This window comes from Vicia villosa, linkage group LG1 (genome assembly GCF_029867415.1).
Source record: "Vicia villosa cultivar HV-30 ecotype Madison, WI linkage group LG1, Vvil1.0, whole genome shotgun sequence".
Taxonomy (NCBI): Eukaryota; Viridiplantae; Streptophyta; class Magnoliopsida; order Fabales; family Fabaceae; genus Vicia; species Vicia villosa.
This window is the reverse complement of record NC_081180.1, coordinates 146,919,914-146,945,078: the sequence shown is the minus strand read 5'-3', so window position 1 is coordinate 146,945,078 and position 25,165 is coordinate 146,919,914. Positions and strand designations below refer to the sequence as shown.

Genomic DNA, 25,165 nt, shown 5'->3' with positions numbered 1-25,165 from the left:
TCCTTTGTTCATTCACAAATATGTAGGTGTTGAATGTTTGATCTCCAAAGCTTTTAAGCAAGGAGAGTATGTGTCAGTACTTATAAGCTGCGAAGTATTGAGAATTGTGTGTCTTGGAAGAGTGTCTTCTGTGTTTAAATTATTGTGTAGTTTGTCACAAGGGTTCTGTGATTAAAGGGATTTGAGGAGGGCCTCATACCTAGGGGAGTCTTAGGTAGAAGTCATAGGAAGGGTAGTTATTAAGTGAGAAGTGTAAACGAGGAGTGTGACTTTGAATTGATACTATTGAATATTGGTTTCATCCCTGGCTTGGTAGTCCCCATAATAGGAAGGTTGTTTCCGAATTGGGTCAACATATCGTTGTGTTCTTTACTTTCTTCACTATTTTATCTGTTGTCATATACTTGTTCATAACTGATAAAGTACTTAGATATTGTATTGTGACATCTCATCCGACATCTTATATCTGATACCAGAATTTCAATTGGTATCAGAGCAGGCATCCTGTTTTGTATCTGGGTGAGATACAGGGAAGATACTTTCTGATAAAATGAACAAAGTTGAAAGCGTAATGTGTTCAGCACCTATGTTGAACAAAACCAACTACAAGTGATGGAGGGCTCGCATGGAGATCTACCTCAAAGTGTTGGGTCACATAATCTGGAGAAATATTATCAATGGATGGGATCCTCCTAGAATCAGAGCTACCGATGGCACTGCTACTGATGCTCTCAAGGAAGAAGAAGATTGGGATGATGAGGAGATATTATCACCTCAGGCAAACTACAAGGCACTAGATGATATATTCAGAAAGATCGATGAGGATACCTTCAAGTTGATCTGTCGTTGTGAGCAGGCCAAATCCGCATGAGAAATTCTAAGAGAAACCTATGAAAGAATTGGCCAGAATAAAGGTACGATCTATGCATCAACCTCTGGAAACTCTAAGATCAGAGAAGATATATGCTGTGAAAGTCTATCTAATGATCTGGCTCTATTGAGAAAGCAGTTCAGCAAAATATCAAGCGAGCTCAGATTGAGACATGGTAGAGATGAACAATCCAAAAGGATCATATATCTCAGGAAGCATGTTCAGGACTCATCTACATCATGGTCAGGGGAAGAGTTCAAAAGAAGAAACAGAGAGAGATCAGTCAATCACAAGAACATCATGACTAAAGCTTGTCAATCTGATGAGAAAATAGATGAGTCTCATACAAATTCATACGTTAGAGAACTCATGACAACTATAATTTATTTAAATGTTAAAGAAGACTTAAAGTAATAAATTTATTAACTAAAAACTCAATAGAATGTAACAAGAGTTTTAAATTGACCTTTTGAGTTCATTTGTTAAAGAAAAAAACGTTTTTACAACCAAAAAATGTGTCATGTGTGAAATTTTATTTAAATAGTTACACTAAGAGATAAAGAAAATACAAAAAAAGTAATAATTGAGACGTAAAAATAAAAGTATGGCCGATGGAGGCCCACCCCACAGATTGAGAAAAGGGGTCTGTAATCGGGTACTGGCTGCTGCTTACCGCTTAGGTAGCTCCCAAAATTATCGCAGCCCCACCAATACTGATCTTTTCCTGCATCATAATACTTTGGACATTTCATGGTCAAGGCCTTCCAATATTGCACATGATAAATTTCAGACTTTGTACCACACCTATCATCCTATAATGGAAGAAATAAAAACAAAATTTAAGAAAATTTTATGTGGGATCATCATAGAATAATTGTAGATTACTTAATCTGCATCACGTCCTTAATTATTCTCTTACACTAATTTGGAAAACAAACAAATGAGATTGGATGAAGCTGTTACCATCACGTAATTAATTAATTAATACAAAACGTTAAAGATAGTGTATTGACCGTGTAAAATAATTTCACACCGTCATTTAATTGGGATTTAAATTTCATTAATCAGCTCACATAATTTCTTTAAAAATAACCGACTTGACACTTAACATGGTCGTGATTGGTTGACAGTGTAAAATTAGTATATTTTTTTCGCTTAATATAGTTATAGTGTGTTAAATGACCAAATTTAATTTAATTTAATGTAATGGCTGATTTATTAATCATGTATTAAGTATAGGAATGGAATGAGAAAGTAGTCATTAATTTTGAATCATGATGACAGTGATATGAATATGATTATAGATGAATGTATGTATGTATCTAACCATGTGCAAATGCATTAAAGTTTTGATGAGACATGGAGGACCCAAACCGTTGATAGTTCTTTATCCAAGTTTGTTCACTGTTGAATTCTCATAGAGAAATTATAGACATTCACCAGTTTTGATGGCAGTACCGAAACTGGACAAAACCAAAACTTAATAGGTGTGTCTCTAGGTTGGTTCTGTGATATGAAAACAAAGTTTGATATACATCAAGGGTAGGCAGCAACATATTTTTCAATTATCGTTATCGGTTGTCAGAGTGAAAAAAAATAACAAGGGAAGTACTGATACAGTGATCCTATGTTCAAAGTGGGAGCTACCTAAAAGTGCTGCTGCACGCTACTGATGCAATGCTACCATTGCACTAATATTGTAAATACTGTAGGACCTCATGCTTGCCAATTTTAAAGGGGGGAAAGCTTTAATCATTGGTGAGTTTGCAGAGTTTGTATTCACAGGAAATACAGGTTTTGATGAGTATTTTGTTTTGGATTGGATTGGGTCAGTTCACTCTACCAATCAATATAAATCTATAGTAACAAATAATGTGAATCAATAGAAGTTTATAGATCAACCAATAACGATCTTTATAAGGTTGAAGCAGAGTTAACACCTCTGACATGGGCAAAGATTGCATAGATCACTAATGTGAATTAATGTATGTTTAGCTATCAACCAATAATAATGTTGATGCGGACTTAACATCTCAGATATGAACAAAGATTACATAGATTGTTAATATGAATCAATATAAATTTACATATCAACACATAACAATCATTTTAAGATTGAAGCGGAGTTAACATCTCTGACATCAGCAAAGATTGCAATAAGTCTACGGATCAACCGATAATAATCATCATAAGGCATGAGCTAAGTCAGCATCAACAAAGATCGTCTCTGAATCAGACTTTAAGATACATACAATTTCTATCTCTCTTTTGCTGAGCACAAAATTGCTGAGCACAAAACTGTTTTGAGCAAAGTATTTGCAAGTATCATTTTATGCTAACTCAAACTCAATATCTATGACTTATCATAGTCTTGAAAAGGTTAGGGTGGCCTATAAAAAAATATAGTAGTTCACAGTAATTTTGACAAAAATAACAATCAAATACACATAAGTTTTTATTTTTCAATTTCGGGGTAGTTTGATGATTAGCTAGTCAATTAGTTGGTAACATAAATGATTAACAATAACATGAATGGTTGATTTTTCTATAATGGAGATCCTCATATCACGCATTGCATTTCAACATTTGTATCCCAACCATATAAATTAATCATCATCTAACACTTGGTTTTTTATATTGACATAAAGTCATGATAGATACATGTCTAAATATATTCCATATTTCTAATTTTGTTAGGGTCATTAACAAAAGTAAAAGCAACATCACCATATTTCTAACGAAAAACAAAGCAATTAAGCGCGCGAAGATTTAAACAAAGCGTGCAAATAGTTCCACTTTTTTCTCATCAATCAATTATTTCTCTCACTAAAATTCAAAATACAAGTTGCCTACGAAGCGCCCCTAGTTTGTTACATTGTGGTGCAAATGAAGCAAGATGTTGTATAGTCTCATCAATTAAATCTTTGAATACCATCCGTTCCACGCCCAAAACCAACTCTCCAATCTCCACCGTCCATTCGCCCCAACCACTCACCTCCTCCGCCATGTCCTTCTTTAAAACACCACATATCACTCCAAACAAGTCCTCCGACGATTCCGATTCGTCCCTATCTCGTATCTTCAGAAACTCCGACCAAATCTCTTGTGTTTCCTCTCCCTGACACACCGCCTTCCACGGCGGTAACCTTTGGTTCCGATTAATTATTTCCTGCAGCGTGTCGAAAATTAACCGCCTCTGCAATGTAGAAGTCTTTGAAGTATCCTTTCCCTTCAGAAATAGTTGCTTTTCAAGTAAAACAAAAATGTCGCAATCTTCTGGATAATAACTACAAGCACGCAGAATCTTAGAAAAATAAATGAAATCACAATCCTCTGATTTCGATTCCTCCTCGGATTTTCCTTCTCCTCCACTCCACATTTCATCTTCAAATTCCGCCACTTGATCTAAAATGCAACAATTTCCACCATAATCAGCAACAAACCATAACACAAATATAATAAATAAATTTTCAACAAATACTAGGAATTGCCACGTCATTAACCTTGAGGTGAAAATTATTGGTCCAAATAGGCTTGAATTTACCAATAAGAATAGGACAAATAAAGAGAAAATAAATAGTAAAAAGAATAGAATAACACTGACTCTGTTAGTTTTACCTTTGAAACTGTAATCAATGTTTCTTTTGGTAATTGGTGAAGGTGAACACCACTCGTCCTTGTAAACAGACGGGTCAAGAACTGAAACAGGACTCGGTTGTAACTCGTTAGATGCAGTTATCTCCGCTATACTGTTAAGCAATTTGTCGCATCTGTCAAGTAGATTCCTCCCTTCTTTGTACTCTTCCAATTTATACCTCTGCATCACAAACAGATACATTTCAGTAAAAAAAACTAAGAAAAATAATTATAAGGATTAAATAAGAAAATTAAAAAAAGTTACCTCTGAATCGGTATGAGAATTTGAAGTGGTGAAACTATTATCTGAAACTGTGGACCATTCATCATCTGCTAAGCTTAACATTTTCACCTTAGGATCAATCACTTTTTTCATTCTGGGTGATCCACCTGTCACTATCGGAGCAGTTGCATTTCTTCTGGAACTTATCTTAGGTGAATGAACGGGAGACACTCTTCTAGAATCAACACCTTCATTACTAACTCTCCTCCGCGTCTCCATGTTCGGGACATTCGCATTCCTCCGATTCGGGCTCGAGTTTCTCGAACTAACTTGAGCCCGGTCATTCTCGCCGGAAAGTCTCGGACTTAAGTTCCGGCGAGCTGGCGAATTGGACCGAACAGAAGAATGCGGAGGTGGAGAATCATAACCTGTCCGATTGAACCGTTCGAATCGCTCGCCTCGCTCAACCCGAGAAGATCTGAGTGGTTTCATTAACACAATGGGAGATTGGTTTGATTTGTAGGAATGAAGAAGACCTTTAAGCTGCATAGCTTCTAAGATGTGTTTCAGAGTGTCGAGATCTTGAGAAGGTTGATTAATCCCACGCATCTTAAGCCTTTTCTCTATCTCTTCAGAGATCGAAACATTGTGCTTCGGTTCAGGGAAGAAATCTGCAGCATCGTAGAAACTCTTCTTTTGTACCATTACTGTTCCCTTATTCTGATTCTGTTTCCCTCTACCTCCCTCTGCAACTCTACCATTCCACAACCGGTTATCATCGATTGCTCCATAAGAATAAGAATTAATAACATTAGCATTTTTATTAGCATGAACATTAACAACATTAGAATTAGTTTTATTATGATTATGAATATGATTATGATTATTCATCTGGTTCAACCCCGGGCCGGCATTACTCCGTTGAGTGTAACTATTGGACCGATCTCTGGAAACTCTGGACTCGGAAGCGGATCTTTGTAACTTTGCAACGGAATCCGTTGGTAACGAGTCAAGACCCATGAGCCTGACGATTACACTGCTGGTGGAACGACGCTGTTTGTCGCCGTCGTTTTCGGGGTTTACCGTTGCGTTTGTTCGGATCTCTCTCGGGTGAAGCGCTCCTTTGGCATCAACCACCGCTCGGCTATCGAGGGAGAGTCTAGGAGCTTCTCTAGAGAATTTCCATGAAGATCTTGTACCTTCCTTGAGTTCCAAAACAGGGAGGACTGGTTTTGGTTTCGCTAGGCATTGGACCTCTTTAACAGGAGACGGTGTTGCTGATAGCGTCGGTGTGACACATCCACTGTCTTTCCGTGGTGTTTCCGGCGATGGCTGAAACCAAAAACAAATAGTGATTAGTATCTGGATGAAAGCAACCAGAAAGGAAGATATAGAGAAGAAAGATTTACCGGCGGGAGTCTTTTAGCGGAGTAGATGCGTTTGCCGGAGAGAATATGATTCCGGTCAAAGATTTGAAGGAAACCAGCCATGCACCCCATGTGTTTGTGAATATGTTTTTCAAGATTCTCATCAGTGACCATCTCTATACTTGCCGTCTTCGTCATTTTTCTCTTTGTTTCTCGTTAACTTTACTGTTGTGGTTGGTTCTGTTATGTCACTCTCTGTTTATGTGCTTTTTTGTTAGGTTGATGGTGAAGGCTCCATAACTAAGACTCTTAATCCTAATGCACTCTCACTCTCAGAATAAGTGTTATGGCATGGGATGTATCGTGTATGGGATAGCTTTATCCTTACACTCCCGCTTTTCGGGTCTTTAAAACGAAGTGGGCGCAATTCAACTGTTTAAGAAGACTAATGTTTTCGGATATTTTCACCCTTCGTTTTCTCGTCATAAATAAATATAAATCCTAACTAAAATACAAATTAAATATGTATCCAACCAATACTGTATTTTAAATTCAAGTCCTTTATCGAGTCAATGAAAGAATTAAGATAATACTCTCTCCAATTATACCAATTATAAATATAAGAAAAAAAATTTATTTTAGTCGTTATTATAAAAAATTTAAGTAGGGTAAATTTAAGAGTCTAGTTTTCCTGTACTCTTGTAATACATTGGAAGCTTACAAACTACATCCGTAAAAAGTTAGGTGTAAGTTTATTGAAATGTACATATGTAAAATTTTAAGTTGTTGATAGTAAAAATTTCGAGAAAACTTTTGTGGATTGGAATAGATCGTGTGATTTAAGGTGAACTGGGATAATCTCTTGTACAGTGTCTCTTACTTTATCTCTTACACACTCTTCTTAAAATCAATGTAATTAAAACTAATTGTGTTTTTATAAAGTTTTTGAAAACCAACTATCACAATTGTTCTTTCTTGTGTTAGGACTCGCTTGTTCAACAATTAACATCGTAGCGTAATTCTTCTATATGACTAATCGTCTCATGAGAAACTATGATGACTTCGTACACTTCTTTTAGTTTTTCTTAACCAAATCACAGTCGTTTAATAGTGAAAGGCCATATGAAAAATTATAATGAAAAGTTTTTAGAAGCTATTGATTTTCATTTGTGGGACTACGTTTTAGATGGTTCTTTTGTTCCTACTCATTTTATAAATAATGAAGTAGTGAACAAATCAAGAGAATTATTGATCACAGAAGAAAAACATATAAAAAAAATGCATATGTAAGTGTTTTAAAGTTAAGTATTTTGTCTTAATTGCATTAAGCATTATAGAGTACAAATATATTTCTAATTGTAGCATTGTAGAAGAAGTGTGAGACACCCTTAAATGATCTATGAAAGTTCTAATGAAATCAAAAGGGAATGAATGAACATATCATACCATGAATAAGATATACCAAATGAAATGGAGAAAATCTTCATCTCAAATAGTAATATTCTTGACAATATTTTCATAAATTGCATCTCTAGCAAGTATCTAAGATTTAAGATTGATGTTAAAAACCTAACTCAGAACTAAAATCTGAATATATGAATTACGTTAATAATCTACAACAAATATTAAATGAGTTAAAGATTATCAAAAAAACTTAAAGAAGAATTAGTGTAAATACTCCATTATGAGATAGAAAATAAGAAGGTCACAAAGAAAAACCCAAACACATTTCAAGAATCAAATGAAGATGTAAACTCTGGCCTTATAACAAAATGTGAAGATGACCATGAGGTGAAGTTGGATGTCTCAAATACATTTAGAGGGAGAACTCAAATACGATTTTGTTGCTTATCCCTTTAGCTTTCGATTCGTTTATTATTGTTTATTGAGTCTCATCTTTAACTATACATCTTTGGATTAAGTTTTGAATCCATTCGTTTTAGCATGCATAATTCAAGTGTTTGTATTTGAGTATGGTTATTGTGTTTTAAGTTAATTGGTCGAGTTAATGGAACTAGAACCATATTGTACGTTGGTTCAAGTTATGTGAGAAGTGAAAACTCAAACAACTTTGAAAAAGTTGAAATTTTGAGATTTATCGTGTGTGACTCGAATCACTTACAAATCATGACTCGAATCAAATCAAACTGAGGAAAACAGAAAGATTTTTACAATTGTGACTCGAATCACAATTTTCACTTGATTGGAATCATGTAACACTGGGCCTTGAATCACAAGTTGCATGTGATTCGAATCACACAAGTCATGTTAGCCACTACCTAGTTTGAGTCAAATCACACTTTACACATGATACGAATCACACACTTTTCGCATTTTCCTGTTAGGCTCTATCCAAATTGATTCGAATTAAGGTTCGTACATGACTCGAATCACAACTTTTCATGACTCGAATCAGAGATATAACTTGACTCAAATCACAGGAAATGGGTAACTTCTTTTATGTAGATCTTCTTCTCAATCTTCAAACAGTTTATCGCTAAAAAATCGATGAGGTCAAGGGTGATTGTCACATACGAAGACTTGGAGCATATTGGTGAAGCTGGAAGAATATAAAAGTGAGAATTGAATAAAGACTTCACAGAGAGTTGGGCATCAAGGAAATATACAAGTCAAGATCCAGATAGAAGATTTATTTTCTCAACATTATTGTGGATTATGCGATTGTATGAACTCATGTAATATTTGTCAAAACATAATGGAATAAAAACATTCAATGGGAAACAATTGGAGAATGGAGTAGACTTTTGCGAGGACGGTAGAGCCGAATTACTATACATCCTGGTGTACTTACTCTCCCTCTACTCTCTCTCTCTCTCTCTCTCTCTCTCTCTCTCTCTCTCTTATTTTAATATTCGTATCTAATTACATGTTTAGGAAATTATTTATCAGTGTAATTTATTGTTAGTTGTTAAGTGTCAAAATGTAGTTATTTTGTGTTTGTAAATAGTGGCACTTATCGATACTTTTTGTTAATACCGTTTGAATAATACCCCGTTTTGTGTATAAATACGTATACTTTGTGAATAGATGAATCTTCATATAATTTTATACTTTTTGATAGTTTTCTATTCATTTTGTAGGTATTGAGGCGTATTTGGAGCATGAGCAATAACGTGGCGAAGACACGACTTCAAACGCGCGATTTTGAGCGGCGGAATCAATTCATTCGGCGAATAAAGCTCAAAACCAAATAATAATAAATCACCAATTTGGTTGATATGTTGTCATTGTTAGATAGAGCATGAAATAAGCTTTCCAACGCTTCGAACCGGGCGCAAATCGGAGTTACGGTTCTCAAGATATGGCCAAAACAAGATTTCAATTTTCTGTTGAGCGGGCTAAGCGGGCTTGACCGCGCTAAGCGCGGTCTGGGCGGTTTGGAAAGTCATTAAATAGGGAAAATCACATTTTTTAGGGTTATGCTTTGGGGTATTTGTTCCCAAAGTCATCACAACCATTTTTGAGTGGAAAGATGCTAGAAAACACATTGGAGCTGTCAAATGGATGATCCGGGGTTGAATCCTTCATCAATCGGAGCCGACAAACCGTGAGATTTTTGGGTTTTTCTTCTTTTTTTTCTCTTTGTGGTTTCATTTGTGGGTTTTGTATATATATACTTTGATCTCATGTATATTTGTTGCCCATGGCGTTGTATAAAGTTGCTTTACAATATAAACTTGTTGTTTTTCTTGATTTTTTACATCTTGATGTTTGGGTTATGTTTGGTGGGTTGTTTTGCATCTTGATGTTAGGGGTTTGTGTTGTTGTAGAGATAGACCTCACAAATCTTGATTAGGAGAGATAATCATTAGCTTCTTGATTGTAGAGATAGATGAAGAGTTAATGTTCACTTTGTGTTGGTTCGTAATGCTACCGGGTTGTTTGATTGGTGGAGAGACCGTCGATCGAGCAATATTTTAATTTAACACGGTAAGCTACCGTATGTTTGATTGGTGGAGAAATCGTCAACTAAGCATATGATAGAACTCGTGGAGGTGTTTGGATACGAATGCCGACAACGGGCAACACGTGAATGGTTTAAGGAGTATAGTAGACTGAGTGCAACTGGTCGATAAGTTTCACTATTTGAAGAATGTATTCTTTTTGTGTTGATATTTACTTTTCCATTTCATATTTAAATTCATTCAAAACCAAACTCATAACTAAGAATCCGTCGAACGGCAGTTCAGTAGCACTAATCTCTGTGGACACGATAAATTCCCGGATAAATATTTCCAAATCTTTTGTTGCTTGCCGCTTTACCGCTTCAACAAAATGGCGCCGTTGCCGGGGATTGGTGTTTTTATTGAATTCGCATTGCGGTAGTTTCTTTGTTTTTGAGTTTTGTGAATATCGTATATTTTGTGCATATTCTCATACTTGTATATTTTCTTATATTGATACATGTTTACATTTTCATACTTATATATGTTTGTGTGTTTGTTTTGTTCCTCTTTACTTTTGCTATTTAGCAAGGTGAAGTTGGCTAAACAAATTGAACTCGGATAGTTCGTAAATTCTAAATCTTCACTTTTCAATTTGTTTAGCAAATTAAAGATTTTGTAAATATTGTGTTTTATGTATATTTTTGTTTTTACACATACTTGTATATACTTTTGCTTTTGATTCGTTTGTTAAGTGTTTGGTCAGGTCGCTTTCTTTATGTTGCGTTTGAGGCGAAAGCATTGGCGTACCGCGAGGAAGTTACTTACCATTCGCGAAAAAATAAAAGGCGTCGAGCTAACGACGTAAAACGAGCGCTTGTTGGGAGGCACCCCAACGGTTGTATATTTTTCTGTTTTATTTTATGTAAATGATTAGTGTAGGTGTTAAGTGGAGGCCGCACTGGAAATGCTGGTTTTCTTGTTTTTCTGGTGTAGCACGCTTACCGCGGCCTGGGAGTTTTGTCCAGTGAACTCTTTTTAATGGTTCACTCGGCTCGCCTTTTTCCACTTCCACCAAGGCTTTATAGAGTAGTAATTATTAGTAATATGTTTTAATTCTTTTGTTGTTGTTTAGACTCAAATTTTGGCCCGATTACTTGGAATCGCATTTGGTAATTCTCCAATTTTGATTGATTCAACATGCCAATTGTGCGGTAATGATTGTTCGAATTTGTACATAGCAAGGTACTCGTTTATCGCTTTCTATAGCATAGCATGTTTATGAGACTTTTCATTTGTACAATTTTCATATTACTCGTTCTTTTTGCATAACTTGCTCATGACTTGAATCACAATTAGTTTTCCATTTTTACCATAAATGTGAGGTGGCTTTCCATTGTTTATATATGCGAGTGACTGAAATTTCTTGTTTTACTAGATATTATTATGTTTAATCTGTCATTTGTATTGATTTTGTGACTGCACGAAAGTGATCAAGGCACTTGTTTGATTTTGAGCGCAACTACCATAGCCAAATATCAATTCACCTTGTGAGTGTGTGACCATTAGTGACCCCCTTTGAGCCTTTTTGTCAATATCCATATTGTTTTTGCTAAATTCTTGTCTATGAGCGTTTGATTTTCATTTGTGTATGGATGTTGATTCTTTGTTTTCTTGAACCCTCAACTATGATTTATAGTTTGAATTTTTACCTTGCCTTAGAAAGTAGGGAGTATTCTTATTATGATGATAGTTGTATTCAAGTTGGGGAGAGGATGTTTGCTTACTTATATTGTGGTTGGTGTGAGGTTGTGAAAAAAAAAAAGAAAAAAAAAACATGTGAAAAAGAAAGAAAAGAAAAAGAAAAAAAAAAAGAAAAGTTTGAAAAAGAAAAGAACAAAAAGAGTAGAATAAGATTGTGTTAATAAGTATTGTGTTTGGTGTGAAAAATGTGGTTAAGGAAGAAGTTTGATTGAAATTCCTTTATTTGAAACTTTGTGGAAGTAATTACTCCCTTAGGTTTAGGCAAGTTTTTGTTTCGATTAGCTTTAGGAATTATCACTTGTTCGTTAACCGGGCCACATTACAACCTTTAAAGCCCTTGTGATTCGTGCCGTTGCGTTTTCGATACTATTTTTGGATGAACGCATAATTTTGCCTATTGTTTGCAAGTTTGTCGGGTGTGTGTCAAAGTCCTCACCTTTCGGTGTTTTTCATCTACCGGTGAATTTTTGCTAGGCGTGATTCGTGATTGAGCTTGTTTTGTTTTAGAATGTTTTGTATGAATTTTGTACTTAGGATCTGTTTCATTTTCATGTTGTCGTTGTAGGATTGTGGTAAGTATTTACTTTGTTGGTACATTTTTGTTTGAACCGTACAATTGTTTCGTTTTTCCAAATCTTGTTGATTCTTGATTCTTTGATTTTTACTTTTGCGATTTGAGTGTTTGGCCTTGTTTGAGGACAAACAAATTCAAGTTGGGGAGAGTTGTTAAGTGTCAAAATGTAGTTATTTTGTGTTTGTAAATAGTGGCACTTATCGATACTTTTTGTTAATACCGTTTGAATAATACCCCGTTTTGTGTATAAATACGTATACTTTGTGAATAGATGTATCTTCATATACTTTTATACTTTTTGATAGTTTTCTATTCATTTTGTAGGTATTGAGGCGTATTTGGAGCAAGAGCAATAACGTGGCGAAGACACGACTTCAAACGCGCGATTTTGAGCGGCGGAATCAATTCATTCGGCGAATAAAGCTCAAAACCAAATAATAATAAATCACCAATTTGGTTGATATGTTGTCATTGTTAGATAGAGCATGAAATAAGCTTTCCAACGCTTCGAACCGGGCGCAAATCGGAGTTACGGTTCTCAAGATATGGCCAAAACAAGATTTCAATTTTCTGTTGAGCGGGCTAAGCGGGCTTGACCGCGCTAAGCGCGGTCTGGGCGGTTTGGAAAGTCATTAAATAGGGAAAAATCACATTTTTTAAGGTTATGCTTTGGGGTATTTGTTCCCAAAGTCATCACAACCATTTTTGAGTGGAAAGATGCTAGAAAACACATTGGAGCTGTCAAATGGATGATCCGGGGTTGAATCCTTCATCAATCGGAGCCGACAAACCGTGAGATTTTTGGGTTTTTCTTCTTTTTTTCTCTTTGTGGTTTCATTTGTGGGTTTTGTATATATATACTTTGATCTCATGTATATTTGTTGCCCATGGCGTTGTATAAAGTTACTTTACAATATAAACTTGTTGTTTTTCTTGATTTTTTACATCTTGATGTTTGGGTTATGTTTGGTGGGTTGTTTTGCATCTTGATGTTAGGGGTTTATGTTGTTGTAGAGATAGACCTCACAAATCTTGATTAGGAGAGATAATCATTAGCTTCTTGATTGTAGAGATAGATGAAGAGTTAATGTTCACTTTGTGTTGGTTCGTAATGCTACCGGGTTGTTTGATTGGTGGAGAGACCGTCGATCGAGCAATATTTTAATTTAACACGGTAAGCTACCGTATGTTTGATTGGTGGAGAAATCGTCAACTAAGCATACAATAGAACTCGTGGAAGTGTTTGGACACGAATGCCGACAACGGGCAACACGTGAATGGTTTAAGGAGTATAGTAGACTGAGTGCAACTGGTCGATAAGTTTAAGTTTGTGAAGAGTATATTATATGCAATACTTGATAGTTTCTTCTATTTGAAGAATGTATTCTTTTTGTGTTGATATTTACTTTTCCATTTCATATTTAAATTCATTCAAAACCAAACTCATAACTAAGAATCCGTCGAACGGCAGTTCAGTAGCACTAATCTCTGTGGACACGATAAATTTCCGGATAAATATTTCCAAATCTTTTGTTGCTTGCCGCTATATCGCTTCAACATTAATCCATGTTGATAGCGAATAATTACATAAGTTTAGGTTTTCTTAGAATTGGAACCTATTTGTGTCTTAGTGCTGATTAAAATCTGTAGACCGTTGTGTTAGAATCTTGTAGCTATTGTTGTATTGTAAAGAACACATCTCGTGTAATTTGCAAAGTGTCAATTAGTTGTAGTTTGTAACTCTTTGAATATAATCTCTAGACAATTTGAGATTGTTGTTAATTGTGTAACTATATTCGAGATTAATTTCCAATTCAAGCATAAAGTTTCTATTTTTTTGCTATAAGACTTCTGCATTGAAAAACTATGATATTCCAATTTGAAAAACGGTAAAAAAAATTAAAAGGGTATATTCACCCCCTCTAGACTGTTCCTCTACTCCATATTCCTATCCAACAATTGGCCTCACAGTTGGTCTTTTGATCAAGTCTAGCGACTCAAAAAATTGAGAATATGGCTGGCGATGACGATCCAAAGGGAACAGACAATAGAGTACCAATTTGTAAAGGAGGGAATTATGCTTATTGGAAGAAAACATGTATGTACATTTACTATCAATTGACAAAATGTTATGGGTGGCAATTACCGACGAACCTTTCATCCCTATAAAGGAAGACGATAACTTTGTTAAACACCAAAAGGATTGGAAAAATGACGAAACCAAAAAGGCTCCGTATGATCAGAAAGTGAGGAACATACTTATTTCAACTTTAAGCGTGAAAGTATTCTACTCAATTTCATATCATAAAAGCGCATAAGCTATGTGGAACGCTCTTCAAACCCTTTATGAGGGAACTGGCGATGTTAAAGATTCTAAGATTAACATGTTAACAGAGGAGTTAAAACTTTTCCATTTGGAACCCAGAGAATCTGTGGAATCCAAGCATACTTGTTTCCTCCACTTAATCAACAAGCTAAAAAACTTAGAAAAGTTTGTTTCTAACAAAGATTGTGCTAACAAAATGTTAAGGTTAATGTGCAGAGAATGGCAAGCGAAGGTTACTCCCATACACTACTACAAAAAAAAATGCTATATAGAATACAACAAGACTAACAAGGCAAAACACTTCTAGGAAGAGGCTGTTAATACAACTTGTAATATTCAGAATATAATCTCTCTTAGACCTATTATGGGTAGGACTCCATATGAATTATGGAAGAATAAGAAACCCAATATTACATATTTCCATATGTTGGGATGTAATTGTTTTATTCTGAACACTAAGGAGAATCTTAACAAGTTTGATTCTAAAGCAAAAAAAAGTATCATGTTAGGATACTCTGAACGCTCAAAAGGCTATATAGTATACAACACCGAGACATGTATTATTGAAGAATCTATTCATGTTAGATTTAATGATAAGATTAGCTTTAAAAAGTCAAAATTATTATTAAAAAAATTACACATCTGGAGATTTCCTATTCAGGCTCTGAAGGTAATGAAGTTGTTGCAGAAGAACTAGAGGTAAAGGACTCTGGAGATGATCAACCAAAAGTTGTTGCAGTCCAAACCGCTCTAAGGAAGCATAGACCTATATCATCAAAATTATTATAAAAAAATTGCAGATCTGGAGATTTCCTATTCAGGCTCTGAAGGTAATGAAGTTGCAGCAGAAGAACAAGAGGTAAAAGACTCTGGAGATGATCAACCAAAAGTTGTTGTAGTCCAAACGGCTCTAAAGAAACATAGACCTATATCATCACATTCTGAAGAATTGATTTTGGGTGATAAGATTGAACCATTTAGAACCAGATTTTCCTTCAAACCATTTGAAGATATTTTTCTAGGTTTGGTTCACAGAACCAACATTATAGGTGAAGCGTTTCTTGACACAAATTGGATTTTGGAAATGCAGGAGGAACTCAATAAATTATTAGTAAATAATGTATGGGATCTTGTGCCCAAACCCATAGAAACTCATGTGATCGGAACCAAGTGGGTTCTAAGAAACAAGCTAAATGAAAAAGGAGAAGTGGTAAGAAACAAGGCTCGACTGGTTGCACAAGGCTATAGTCAGGAAGAAGGGATTGACTATACATAAACCTTTGCACCAATATCTAGGTTAGAGTCTATTCATCTCTTAATTTTGTTTGTTGTTAATCATAACATCATCTTATATCAGATGGATGTTAAGAGTGCATTTCTGAATGGTTACATAACAGAGAAAGTGTATGTACACCAACCTCCTGGTTTTGAAAATCATAAAAATCCAGATTGCATTTCTAAACTTAAGAAATCATTATATGGTCTGAAATAAGCTCCCAGAGCATGGTATGAAAGATTAATCAATTTTCATTTAGAAAATGATTTCACCAAAGGATAGGTTGATACCACCTTGTTCTGTAAAACAACCAAAAATGACATTCTGGTAGTTCAAATTGTCGTACCCCAAAATTTTCCCGATCAATTCATGTTTTTTTAATTCACCAAGGGTCAAAATTAAGAGTCACAGGGTTTGACATTCCTATTGTCAAACCCACGCTCTTATGAAATCCCCTGAATTAAAATGGGGGTTAAGAGTAGAGATTCTTTCAAGCCCAATAAAAATTTAGGTCCATTAACTTGACTTTAATTCTCAATATTAGTTTAAATCATATATAATATTTATCATATTTTTCGGGTTTTTATATATGTTAAAACATGTTTTATTTATGTAGTAATCTCTTTCATATACAAATACATATGTAAAATTTTATCTATGAATTGATTGGTGGGATTGTTAGATAAAAAAATATATATTATATTAGTATTTAATGCTATTATCATTTTATTGATACCATGAATTATTATTATTAGGTTATTAAAATAAATAAAAAGCATTTTTTAGAAAAAAAAACAAGAGATCCCATTTTGAAGTGGCAAAGGGGGCGTGAGAAACTGAAGGAAAAAATTGGCTTGATTAAAAGAAAGAAAAACCAAGATTGGAAAGTTTGCATTTGATCTTCAATCAAGAATCAATAGCCAAAATTAACCAGATTTGATTCAATTCTGTTAACCTAGAGCTCTCCATATATAATTGAGACAGATACATACGCAAGGGGAGGATTCTTTTTCGGCCACCAGAACTTCACTCGAGAACAAAAAACAGTGTGACACAGAAGGAGTTAGCAGCCAAGATTAAAGATTGTTTCAAGCCATTCTAGAGATCAAGCAAGCTTTTTCGGTGGCCCCTGAAGCGAACTCGATCATCACAGACATCCGCAGCGCCTCACATCCTGTTCTTAGCATTCACGGTTTGTCATAAATGTTTTCGATTTGATTATGCCAAATTACGTATCTTAAATGTGTTTTAATCATTGGTTTGGATTTGTATGACTGCATAGAAAGTTTCTGGATAGGTTAATTTAAGTTTTATCGCAGATTAAGGAATATACCATTGTTAGATTTTTGAAGCTCCAAGTTACAGTTTTTGTTTAGAGGCAAAATTGGACCAAACTGAGGGAATCTATAGGTTCAGATAGTGTTTTCTGATCGATTTATGCCATTACCTGGAACGTATATCATATATTGTGTGAGGTTTGAATGTGCAGGGGCTATTGCTACGGTTGGCTCGTAGGTATATCCTATCGCTACGGAATAAAACCGTGGCTATAGGTCTGTGAGTTTTCTCGCGAAGAAGATGAAGGGAGCGAAGCGCGTTTTTCCAGATATTCAAATTTCATGTTTTTATATATTATTTTGTTTGAGCTGTTTTAACAAAAGAGGTTTGCAGCGCACATGGCTAAGGGCATTGGGTGGTGAGTGTAACAATATTTTTGTTCAATTTTCTCAATGGAGATTAGCAGGCTGATCCGGCGTGCGCATTCTGATCAAGCATACGGTGTACCCTCAGCCAGCGACCATCAAATCAAGCCAATACTGAATCCAACGCACACAGGACTGGGGATGCACCATGGATCTTCAAAAGCGCACAACACAGGATCATGGCCCATGTTTTATTATATATTTTCTATTTTATTGTTTAATTAATTGAATTAAGTATTAACTAATTATGTTTAATTAAATTAATCTATAAATTAGGATTAGAAAAATAAAATTAGGATTAGGTTAGGAGTATAGCATTTTCTTCGATTATTCGATTATTTCGATTAATTTATTTAATTAGTTTTAATTATTATAATCATAAAAACCCTAAAGATAGGTTTATGAATGCATTAGGGTTTGCCCCATCCTACTGGTCATTTGGCCAAAGTTTTTTGGATTTAATTTATTATTCGTTCCGACTAAATCTATTAGTCGCAGTGGTTAATAATCGATTAATTTAATTAATCAAATCCAATAATAAAAACGTCAATTCTAACTCCCCTTTAACGGATAAATGACGGGTGAATATCTATTTCATTCCGCCTTCGAATTGGTCGACTCTCTATGTCGCACTGATCAAATATCCAAATAAAGCAATAAAATACAAAAAATGAAATTCGTTATCATGTAATAATCAAACCCATTGATTATGAAGGATAACGATAAATAATTTAATTACACAAAATTAAAACACACTTTATTTGCTGCTCGTGACGACTGAATCTATCGGTCAGAATAACCAGCAATACATTATTTAATCCGTTAACTATAATGATCAAACCTATTGATCATCGCAACTAACGGTGACATATTAAATCAGGGTTGTACGCCAAACATTTAAAACACACTAAACCACGAAACTACAGATTTCCATCTCTACGATTTTCAAATCTACGATAAGGTAATTCAAAATACCTTCGAACTTCGCATTTCAAAACTACGATAGGCCATTCAAAAAGCCTTCAAACAACCTCATACTAATTCAAAGGCGTACAACCCAGTGCTCGAACTACGTTGACTCTGATTCTCCCTAAGGAGATACGTAGGCACTTGGTAACAAGGCGAGTCCCCTTCCTCAAAATCCTAATCAGGTTTTAAATCTTACTGTTCACCCTTTTCATTTCTTTAGCTATTAAATCCTAATATTTTAGCCATAAACTGTTACCTTAGATTCAAAGCCATAGGAAAGGGTTAAGGGTGCCTAACACCTTCCCTCGACCTGATTATAATAACTTACCCCGAATCTCTTAACTGCGTAAGGTTTCCTATTCGCCTTGGTAGAATAGGTGGCGACTCTAAAGCTTATTTTTTAGGGCAGGTTGCTACACAAATATATGTTGATGATATTATATTTAGTTATGCAATGCTGCTTTGTACAAGGGATTTTCTAAGTCTATGCAGGTAGAATTCGAGATGAGTTTGTTGGGAGAACTCAAGTTCTTTATGGGAATTCAAATCAATCAAGGCCTAGGAGAAACCTTTTATCATCATAGAAATTACAGTAAAGAACTTCTAAAGAAGTTTGATCTGTTAGATTGTAAGACGGCAAAACCCTCATGCATCCTACCTGCATTCTTGATAAAGATGAGTTAAACGGTAAGTTCATCAGAAGCTGAACATAGGTATGATAGGTTCTCTATTATATTTGACTGCTTCTAAACATAACATATTATTCAGTGTATGCTTGTGTGCTTGCTTCCAATAAAATCCTCGAGAATCTCACTTAACTGTTGTTAAGAGGATTTTTAGGTATCTGAATGGTACTACCAACCTTGGTTTATGTTATAGAAAATCAAGTGAATACAAGTTAATAGGCTATTGCGATGCTGATTATGTTGAAGACAGACTAGAGAGAAAAAAGCACTTCTGGAAGCTGTCAGTTTCTGGGAGAAAATTTGATCTCATGGTCCAGCAAGAGGCAATCTACAATAGCACTCTCAACTGCAGAAGTTGGGTACATTTCTGCTTCTGGATGTAGCACACATATCCTGTGGATGAAAAGTCAGTTGGAAGACTTCCATAAATATGAGAGTAACATTCATATCTTTTGTGATAACACTTATGCTATTTGTTTATCCAAGAATCCCATTTTATATTCTAGGGCTAAAAATATTGAAATTAAACATCACTTTTTACGAGACTATGTTCAGAAGGGAATTTTATCTTTAAAATTCATAGATACATACCATCAATGGGATGATATCTTCACCCTCTTGCTGAAGATAGATTCGTTTTCATTCTGAAGAACCTTAACATGGTGTTTGGTCCATAATGAAAAGATGTAATTTCAGGATGTTCACCTTCTCAAAATGAGAAAATGAGACTCTGAAGTGTTTATCTATATACTTATTTTGTTATTTTTGAAAAGTGATACTTTTGATGAGTGAAGTTCTCACGTATGAGAGACGTCCTAGGTCGGAACCTTTTTCTTCAAAAAAAATTTATGTCCTCAAGAAATTGAAGAGTTCACTACCTTTAAAGGTGTTAAATAAATAATACACGTTTATTCCTTTGCCTGAATTTTGTCATTTACTGGATAGAGTATATTAACTGTTTAATATATTTGGTAAATTTTTTCATTGGAAATAAGGATCTTTAGAACGCCTTACCTGATTCCTTGTTTGCTATATCAATATGTAATCTCCATCACTTGCTGGAACTTCTCTTAGAAATTGTTGTGATCATTTATTCTCACCCTTCTTATTCCATCATTAATTATTTTGTGTGTCTCGAGTTTGATAGTTCTCTGAACTAAATCTTTTCTTGTGTCTGTTACGTTTCATCCCTCCTATTTATACCATTTCACTTCCTTCACTTTCTTCATCACTTGTAACTCATCCTTACAAACTTTCTCTCTTCTTTGATAGTTTCATATCTCTTTCACCACTAAGCTATCACCATGTATACAAAGACTTTTCTTGGCAAGGAGGATCTGTTGGAAGTCATTAATGAAGAACGACCCAACTTTCCCCAACTGAGGGCTGCAGACCTCAACCTAACCATGGGCATGCAAATGGAGGGATGGTCAATGTACTTCGTTATTCTACCCTGACCCATCTACCCAAAATTGGTAAATGCGTTTTGGAAAAATGCCTCAGTGGGGGATTATGGTAGTTTTATCTACTCCAGAGTATATGGTCAGGGCCGGCCTTGGGCCAGGGAAACCAGGCCCACGACCCAGGGCTTCGAAAAATCAAGGGCCTCAAAATCGGGTGATTAGCTTAAAATTATAATATATGTTTAATATTATATACAGCGTCTGCGAAAATCATTCCACAATACATCGTAGCCGAGCGGTAACAAAAGTGATATGTAATAGGAAGGTTGTTTGTTCGAGCCTTGGCTTTGCCAAATTTTTACAAATTCATATTTTTACTTTACTATAAAAAAATTGTAGTAATATATAAGTAAAATAACCATATATGCAATTACATGATACTTTTCAATTTTCATAAAATTGAATTTTGAATATCAATATTACTATTAAATTTATATGATAACATTTACTAGTAAAAAAACTATTTATGCAATTATACGGTACTTTTCAATTTTTATAAAATGAATTTTGAATATCTATATTATATAACAGTTTAAATTTATATTTAAACCATATATTATATTTAAATTTAAATATTTATTATATAACAAATTCATTTACTATTAAATTTATATGATAAAATATAATACATTATTATTTATGTCTATTTCTATTAATTTTAAATTTATTTAATAAAAAATATTATATTAAATTTTATCATACAATAATAAATTAAAACTTAAGAAATTTAATATTCTTTTTAATTAAGTCAACGTAATTAAAGAGATAATAAATTAAATTAAATTATTAAAATTAAAATTATTTTGAATAACCGGTTAGAGATAATCTAATTGTCATCTCTCTAAAAGTTTCATCTTTTTCTCCCCATATTCAAAGTTGCTTTCTTAATGTAACATTAGATCCGCGATGGTGCGTTCGATCATCTGGGCCACGTCACCGTCAAACCCCTTTTGATGGGGTTGCTTTTTATCTTGTCGTCGATGAGTAGTTTGCAGCGGTGGTTTCTATTTCGTCGGCGTCGTGGATATTTTCAGTCTCTAGCACAGGCAGGTTTGTGCTTTTAGTGCAAGTCTAGTGTCCTTATCTTTTGATATTCTGATTGTTTCCAGATCTGTTGAGATCTGCAAATTTCAAGTTAAGGGTTGCCTCATTTGCACCGATGACAACTTTATATCTATATCAATCATTGTTATTGATATCAAATTTAGTGGATATCCATATCTTTTTCTGATAGTGGATTGTTTGGCTCGAAAGAGTCGATTTACTTACTGTTTTTATCATATAGTTTTTATGGTATATCGATACAGTGGGTTGTTGGGGTATGGACTTCTTTCCGTGTTGGCGGTTAGGTTCATTCGCCATTTTTGAAGATTTAGATTATGTGTTATCAGTTCACAAACTAATTTTTTTTTTGCAATTCGGTTTCAATTCTGTACGCGGTTTCGCTGGATTGTACCTGTAGTGCGTGTTTGTTTGCTAAGAATTTAGATCTAGTTTTCTTTATTTACCTCTTATGGTTGCTCTTGTAGGTTTTTACTGGGTTTTGGTATATGTCCCCCCCCAGCTCTTTGTATTCTTCTTTTTATTTTTCTATATTTGTAAGTATTAAAAAAATAGTTTTTCTTATACTTATATATCAATTTTAATAAAATTTCGAGGCTTTTATTGTTATGTCTTATAGTTTTGAAAGTCTTGTTATTTTAAAAATATTTTAACAATACAAATTTTTAATATTTGTTTTAAAATTCATAGGATCAATAGGTAATCTCATATTTTACAATTTCAAATTTTAGTTGTTTATTAATTAAAACACTTCAATATTAACATTGCACATATAAAAATCATTTTTGTATTAGTTAAATTCTATTGACATGCTTAAAATAATTTTTTGTTTTTAATGTTGTTTATAATTAAATATAAAAAATATCTTACTTTGATTACATCGATGACATTATAAAATTCATATCTCAATCCTCAATACATTTTCACAGTTTCACGTATATACCTCCCTTTTAAATCTTCATCGTTTAACATTTGCCACCTACGCGCCAGCCACCGCACTGCCACCACCTTCGATGACAACCACAACCACCATTCTTTCTTTTGAGTTGACAAAATGACCTTCTCTTCTCTGTTGGGAAAAAAGGGGAAAAACACAACCCAAAAAAGAAAAATAAAAAATTCAAGGTTAATTGCTCAATTTTTTACTAGAGCTTAACTTTTATTATTTTCCCAGAGCCTCTAAAAAGTCAGAACTGGCCCTGTATATGATATTCCCATTACCGTCACTCTTTCTTCCATTGTTAAGGCTATCAGCTGTGCTGAAACTGGTACCACTGTATATCACTTTTTCTTCAAGTACACTTTTGTTGAACGACTTACCGCCATTCACGAAATCTCTTCTTCCAGATATGAACCCACCAATCCAGAAAATCTCCCTATTGCTAGAGTTTGGTTTCAACTTCTGTTGACTAACTTTTGACGAAGAGGAGTGAGCACAAACACTCTGACCTATGATGACAGACTTTTCATCTACTTTTTGGTTCATCATGCTAGGGTTAACTTTCCCCTAACCATCTTCAATTATCTTAAGGACTCTATTTTTGTCTCCAGAAGTCAACATCAGTCTTTCATACCTTTTAGAAGAGTTTTGTCTGGGCCTTTCTATAAGGATGAGATGATTAGAATAGTTCTAAGGGTTGGTCCGGTTGGTGTTCTTATGGAAGAGACTTTTGATGTTCTTGAAGTCGAGGATAGTTAGTTAGTTGGGTGTCTTGTGTCTGCTGGATGATTGTTGTGGTTGTTTTTTTTTTGGGTTTTTTGTTTAGCTGGTTACGATTCTCATGTACTCTCCCTATATTAATCAAGTAGTTATTTGAAGAATTGAAGACCAATTGCTGAAGACTCTGAATACAAGGTTCTGGATGAAAAAGTTTTAAAGATTCTGAAGACTTAGGATCTGAAGATTCAAGGCCAAGTGCGGAAGACTCTAAAGACAAGTTTCTGAGTGAACAAGTTATGAAGACTCTGAATACTTAGGTTTTGGTAAATCAAGTTTTGGTCCTTCTAAACATGCTTCAACATCTACTATTAGAAGCCTTTGAAGATTAGAAGATAGATATCAAATTTGGTTCACGTTAGGAAATAGTAAGAGGTATATATGTTTCCTCTGAAGCCTCAAATGCATGGACGAATGAACATATCCCACTCTGTGTAACCATTCCCACCCAACAATAGATTGTTTTTTTGCCTTGGTAGGCACCACGACAAATGGTGTTGGTCTTGTAGTGGTTCCCACAACCACATCAATTTACATGACTCCTAAGGGCTTGCTTGTTATGCCCTCATAATTTGAAAAATCCATGTTGTTATAGGATAGGTCAGTAATGTCCTTGCCTATTTTCTTCAGTAGGGATTGTTGCATAAAATTGACACAAGCTCTACAGTCGATCAAGACTTTGTTGATCCCCATGCCATTTACCTTGGGCCTGATGTACAAAGGCTTTAGGTGTTGTTGTTTGGCCTTTTGAAAATGGTGCGGTCTTCCTTCGTTAATTTGTCATCAATTGCATAGTAACATAGAGGCTTCTAAGTGGCTAATTCTTTGTCGAGACCAACTTCTTCTTTAGTCACTTATGTGACCGTGTCATATTCCAATGGTAAGATCAATATCATAATGCAAATGATATCTAACTATGGTTCAGACCCTGAGTCGGAGTTGTCTACATCCAAGTCATCATCCTCGCCTGTTTTAGTCTTTATTACTTTCTCCTCATTGACTGGTGATAGAGGGGAAAATAACCTTTGCTTAAAAGGCCTTCGAAAAGATTGACCTTCGTCACTAACTTGAATTTTACTCTCTTGGTTAAAACTTCCAACCTCTCGGACAACCTTCTTGTTCCTCTGGTGTCTCCTTCACCGAGTCTTTGTCATGGGATTTTTACCCACTTGTTTTGTGAGACATAGGAATACTTCTTTAAAACTTGTGAGTTATCCCTATACGGAGAACCAACACCAATATTAACTATTTTCCATTGGAACTTGATCAACATCTTGGTCTCATTGGACAAAGTCCACATTAGGGCCATTTGGCTCTTGGTTGTTCTCATCAACCCTTGCTTATGAAGGGTAAACCCATGAAGTCAGTCATTATACCCATTTGTCGAGCCAATTGCTGATAGCATTGGGTCGTGTTTTCTATTAGTGGGATAAAGACAGTGTTTACCTGTTTCATGAGCATGTTGAACATATCATGGTTACTCTCGTCAATTTGTTGTCTTATGGCTTAAGTTATTAGTCAGAGGTGACAAAACTGGAGGGAAATATACCATACCTCATCTCGGTTGTCCTGCTCGACCAAAGTTTCCCATAGTGGACCCGATGGCCCAATATGGATAATAGG

The 25,165-nt window shown here is 34.8% G+C and overlaps 1 protein-coding gene across 1 annotated transcript; it reads right to left on the bottom strand.

The window, feature by feature from the left end:
* Positions 1-3,602: 3,602 nt before the first annotated feature.
* Positions 3,603-6,542, bottom strand: LOC131644441 (uncharacterized). The gene is made up of 4 exons (XM_058914941.1): positions 6,140-6,542; positions 4,773-6,062; positions 4,490-4,688; positions 3,603-4,276 (listed from the first exon to the last, which is right to left on the bottom strand). The coding sequence occupies exons 1-4, from the start codon at positions 6,293-6,295 to the stop codon at positions 3,705-3,707; spliced, it is 2,217 nt and encodes a 738-aa protein (XP_058770924.1). The 5' UTR covers positions 6,296-6,542; the 3' UTR covers positions 3,603-3,704.
* Between the last annotated feature and the right edge of the window lie 18,623 nt (positions 6,543-25,165).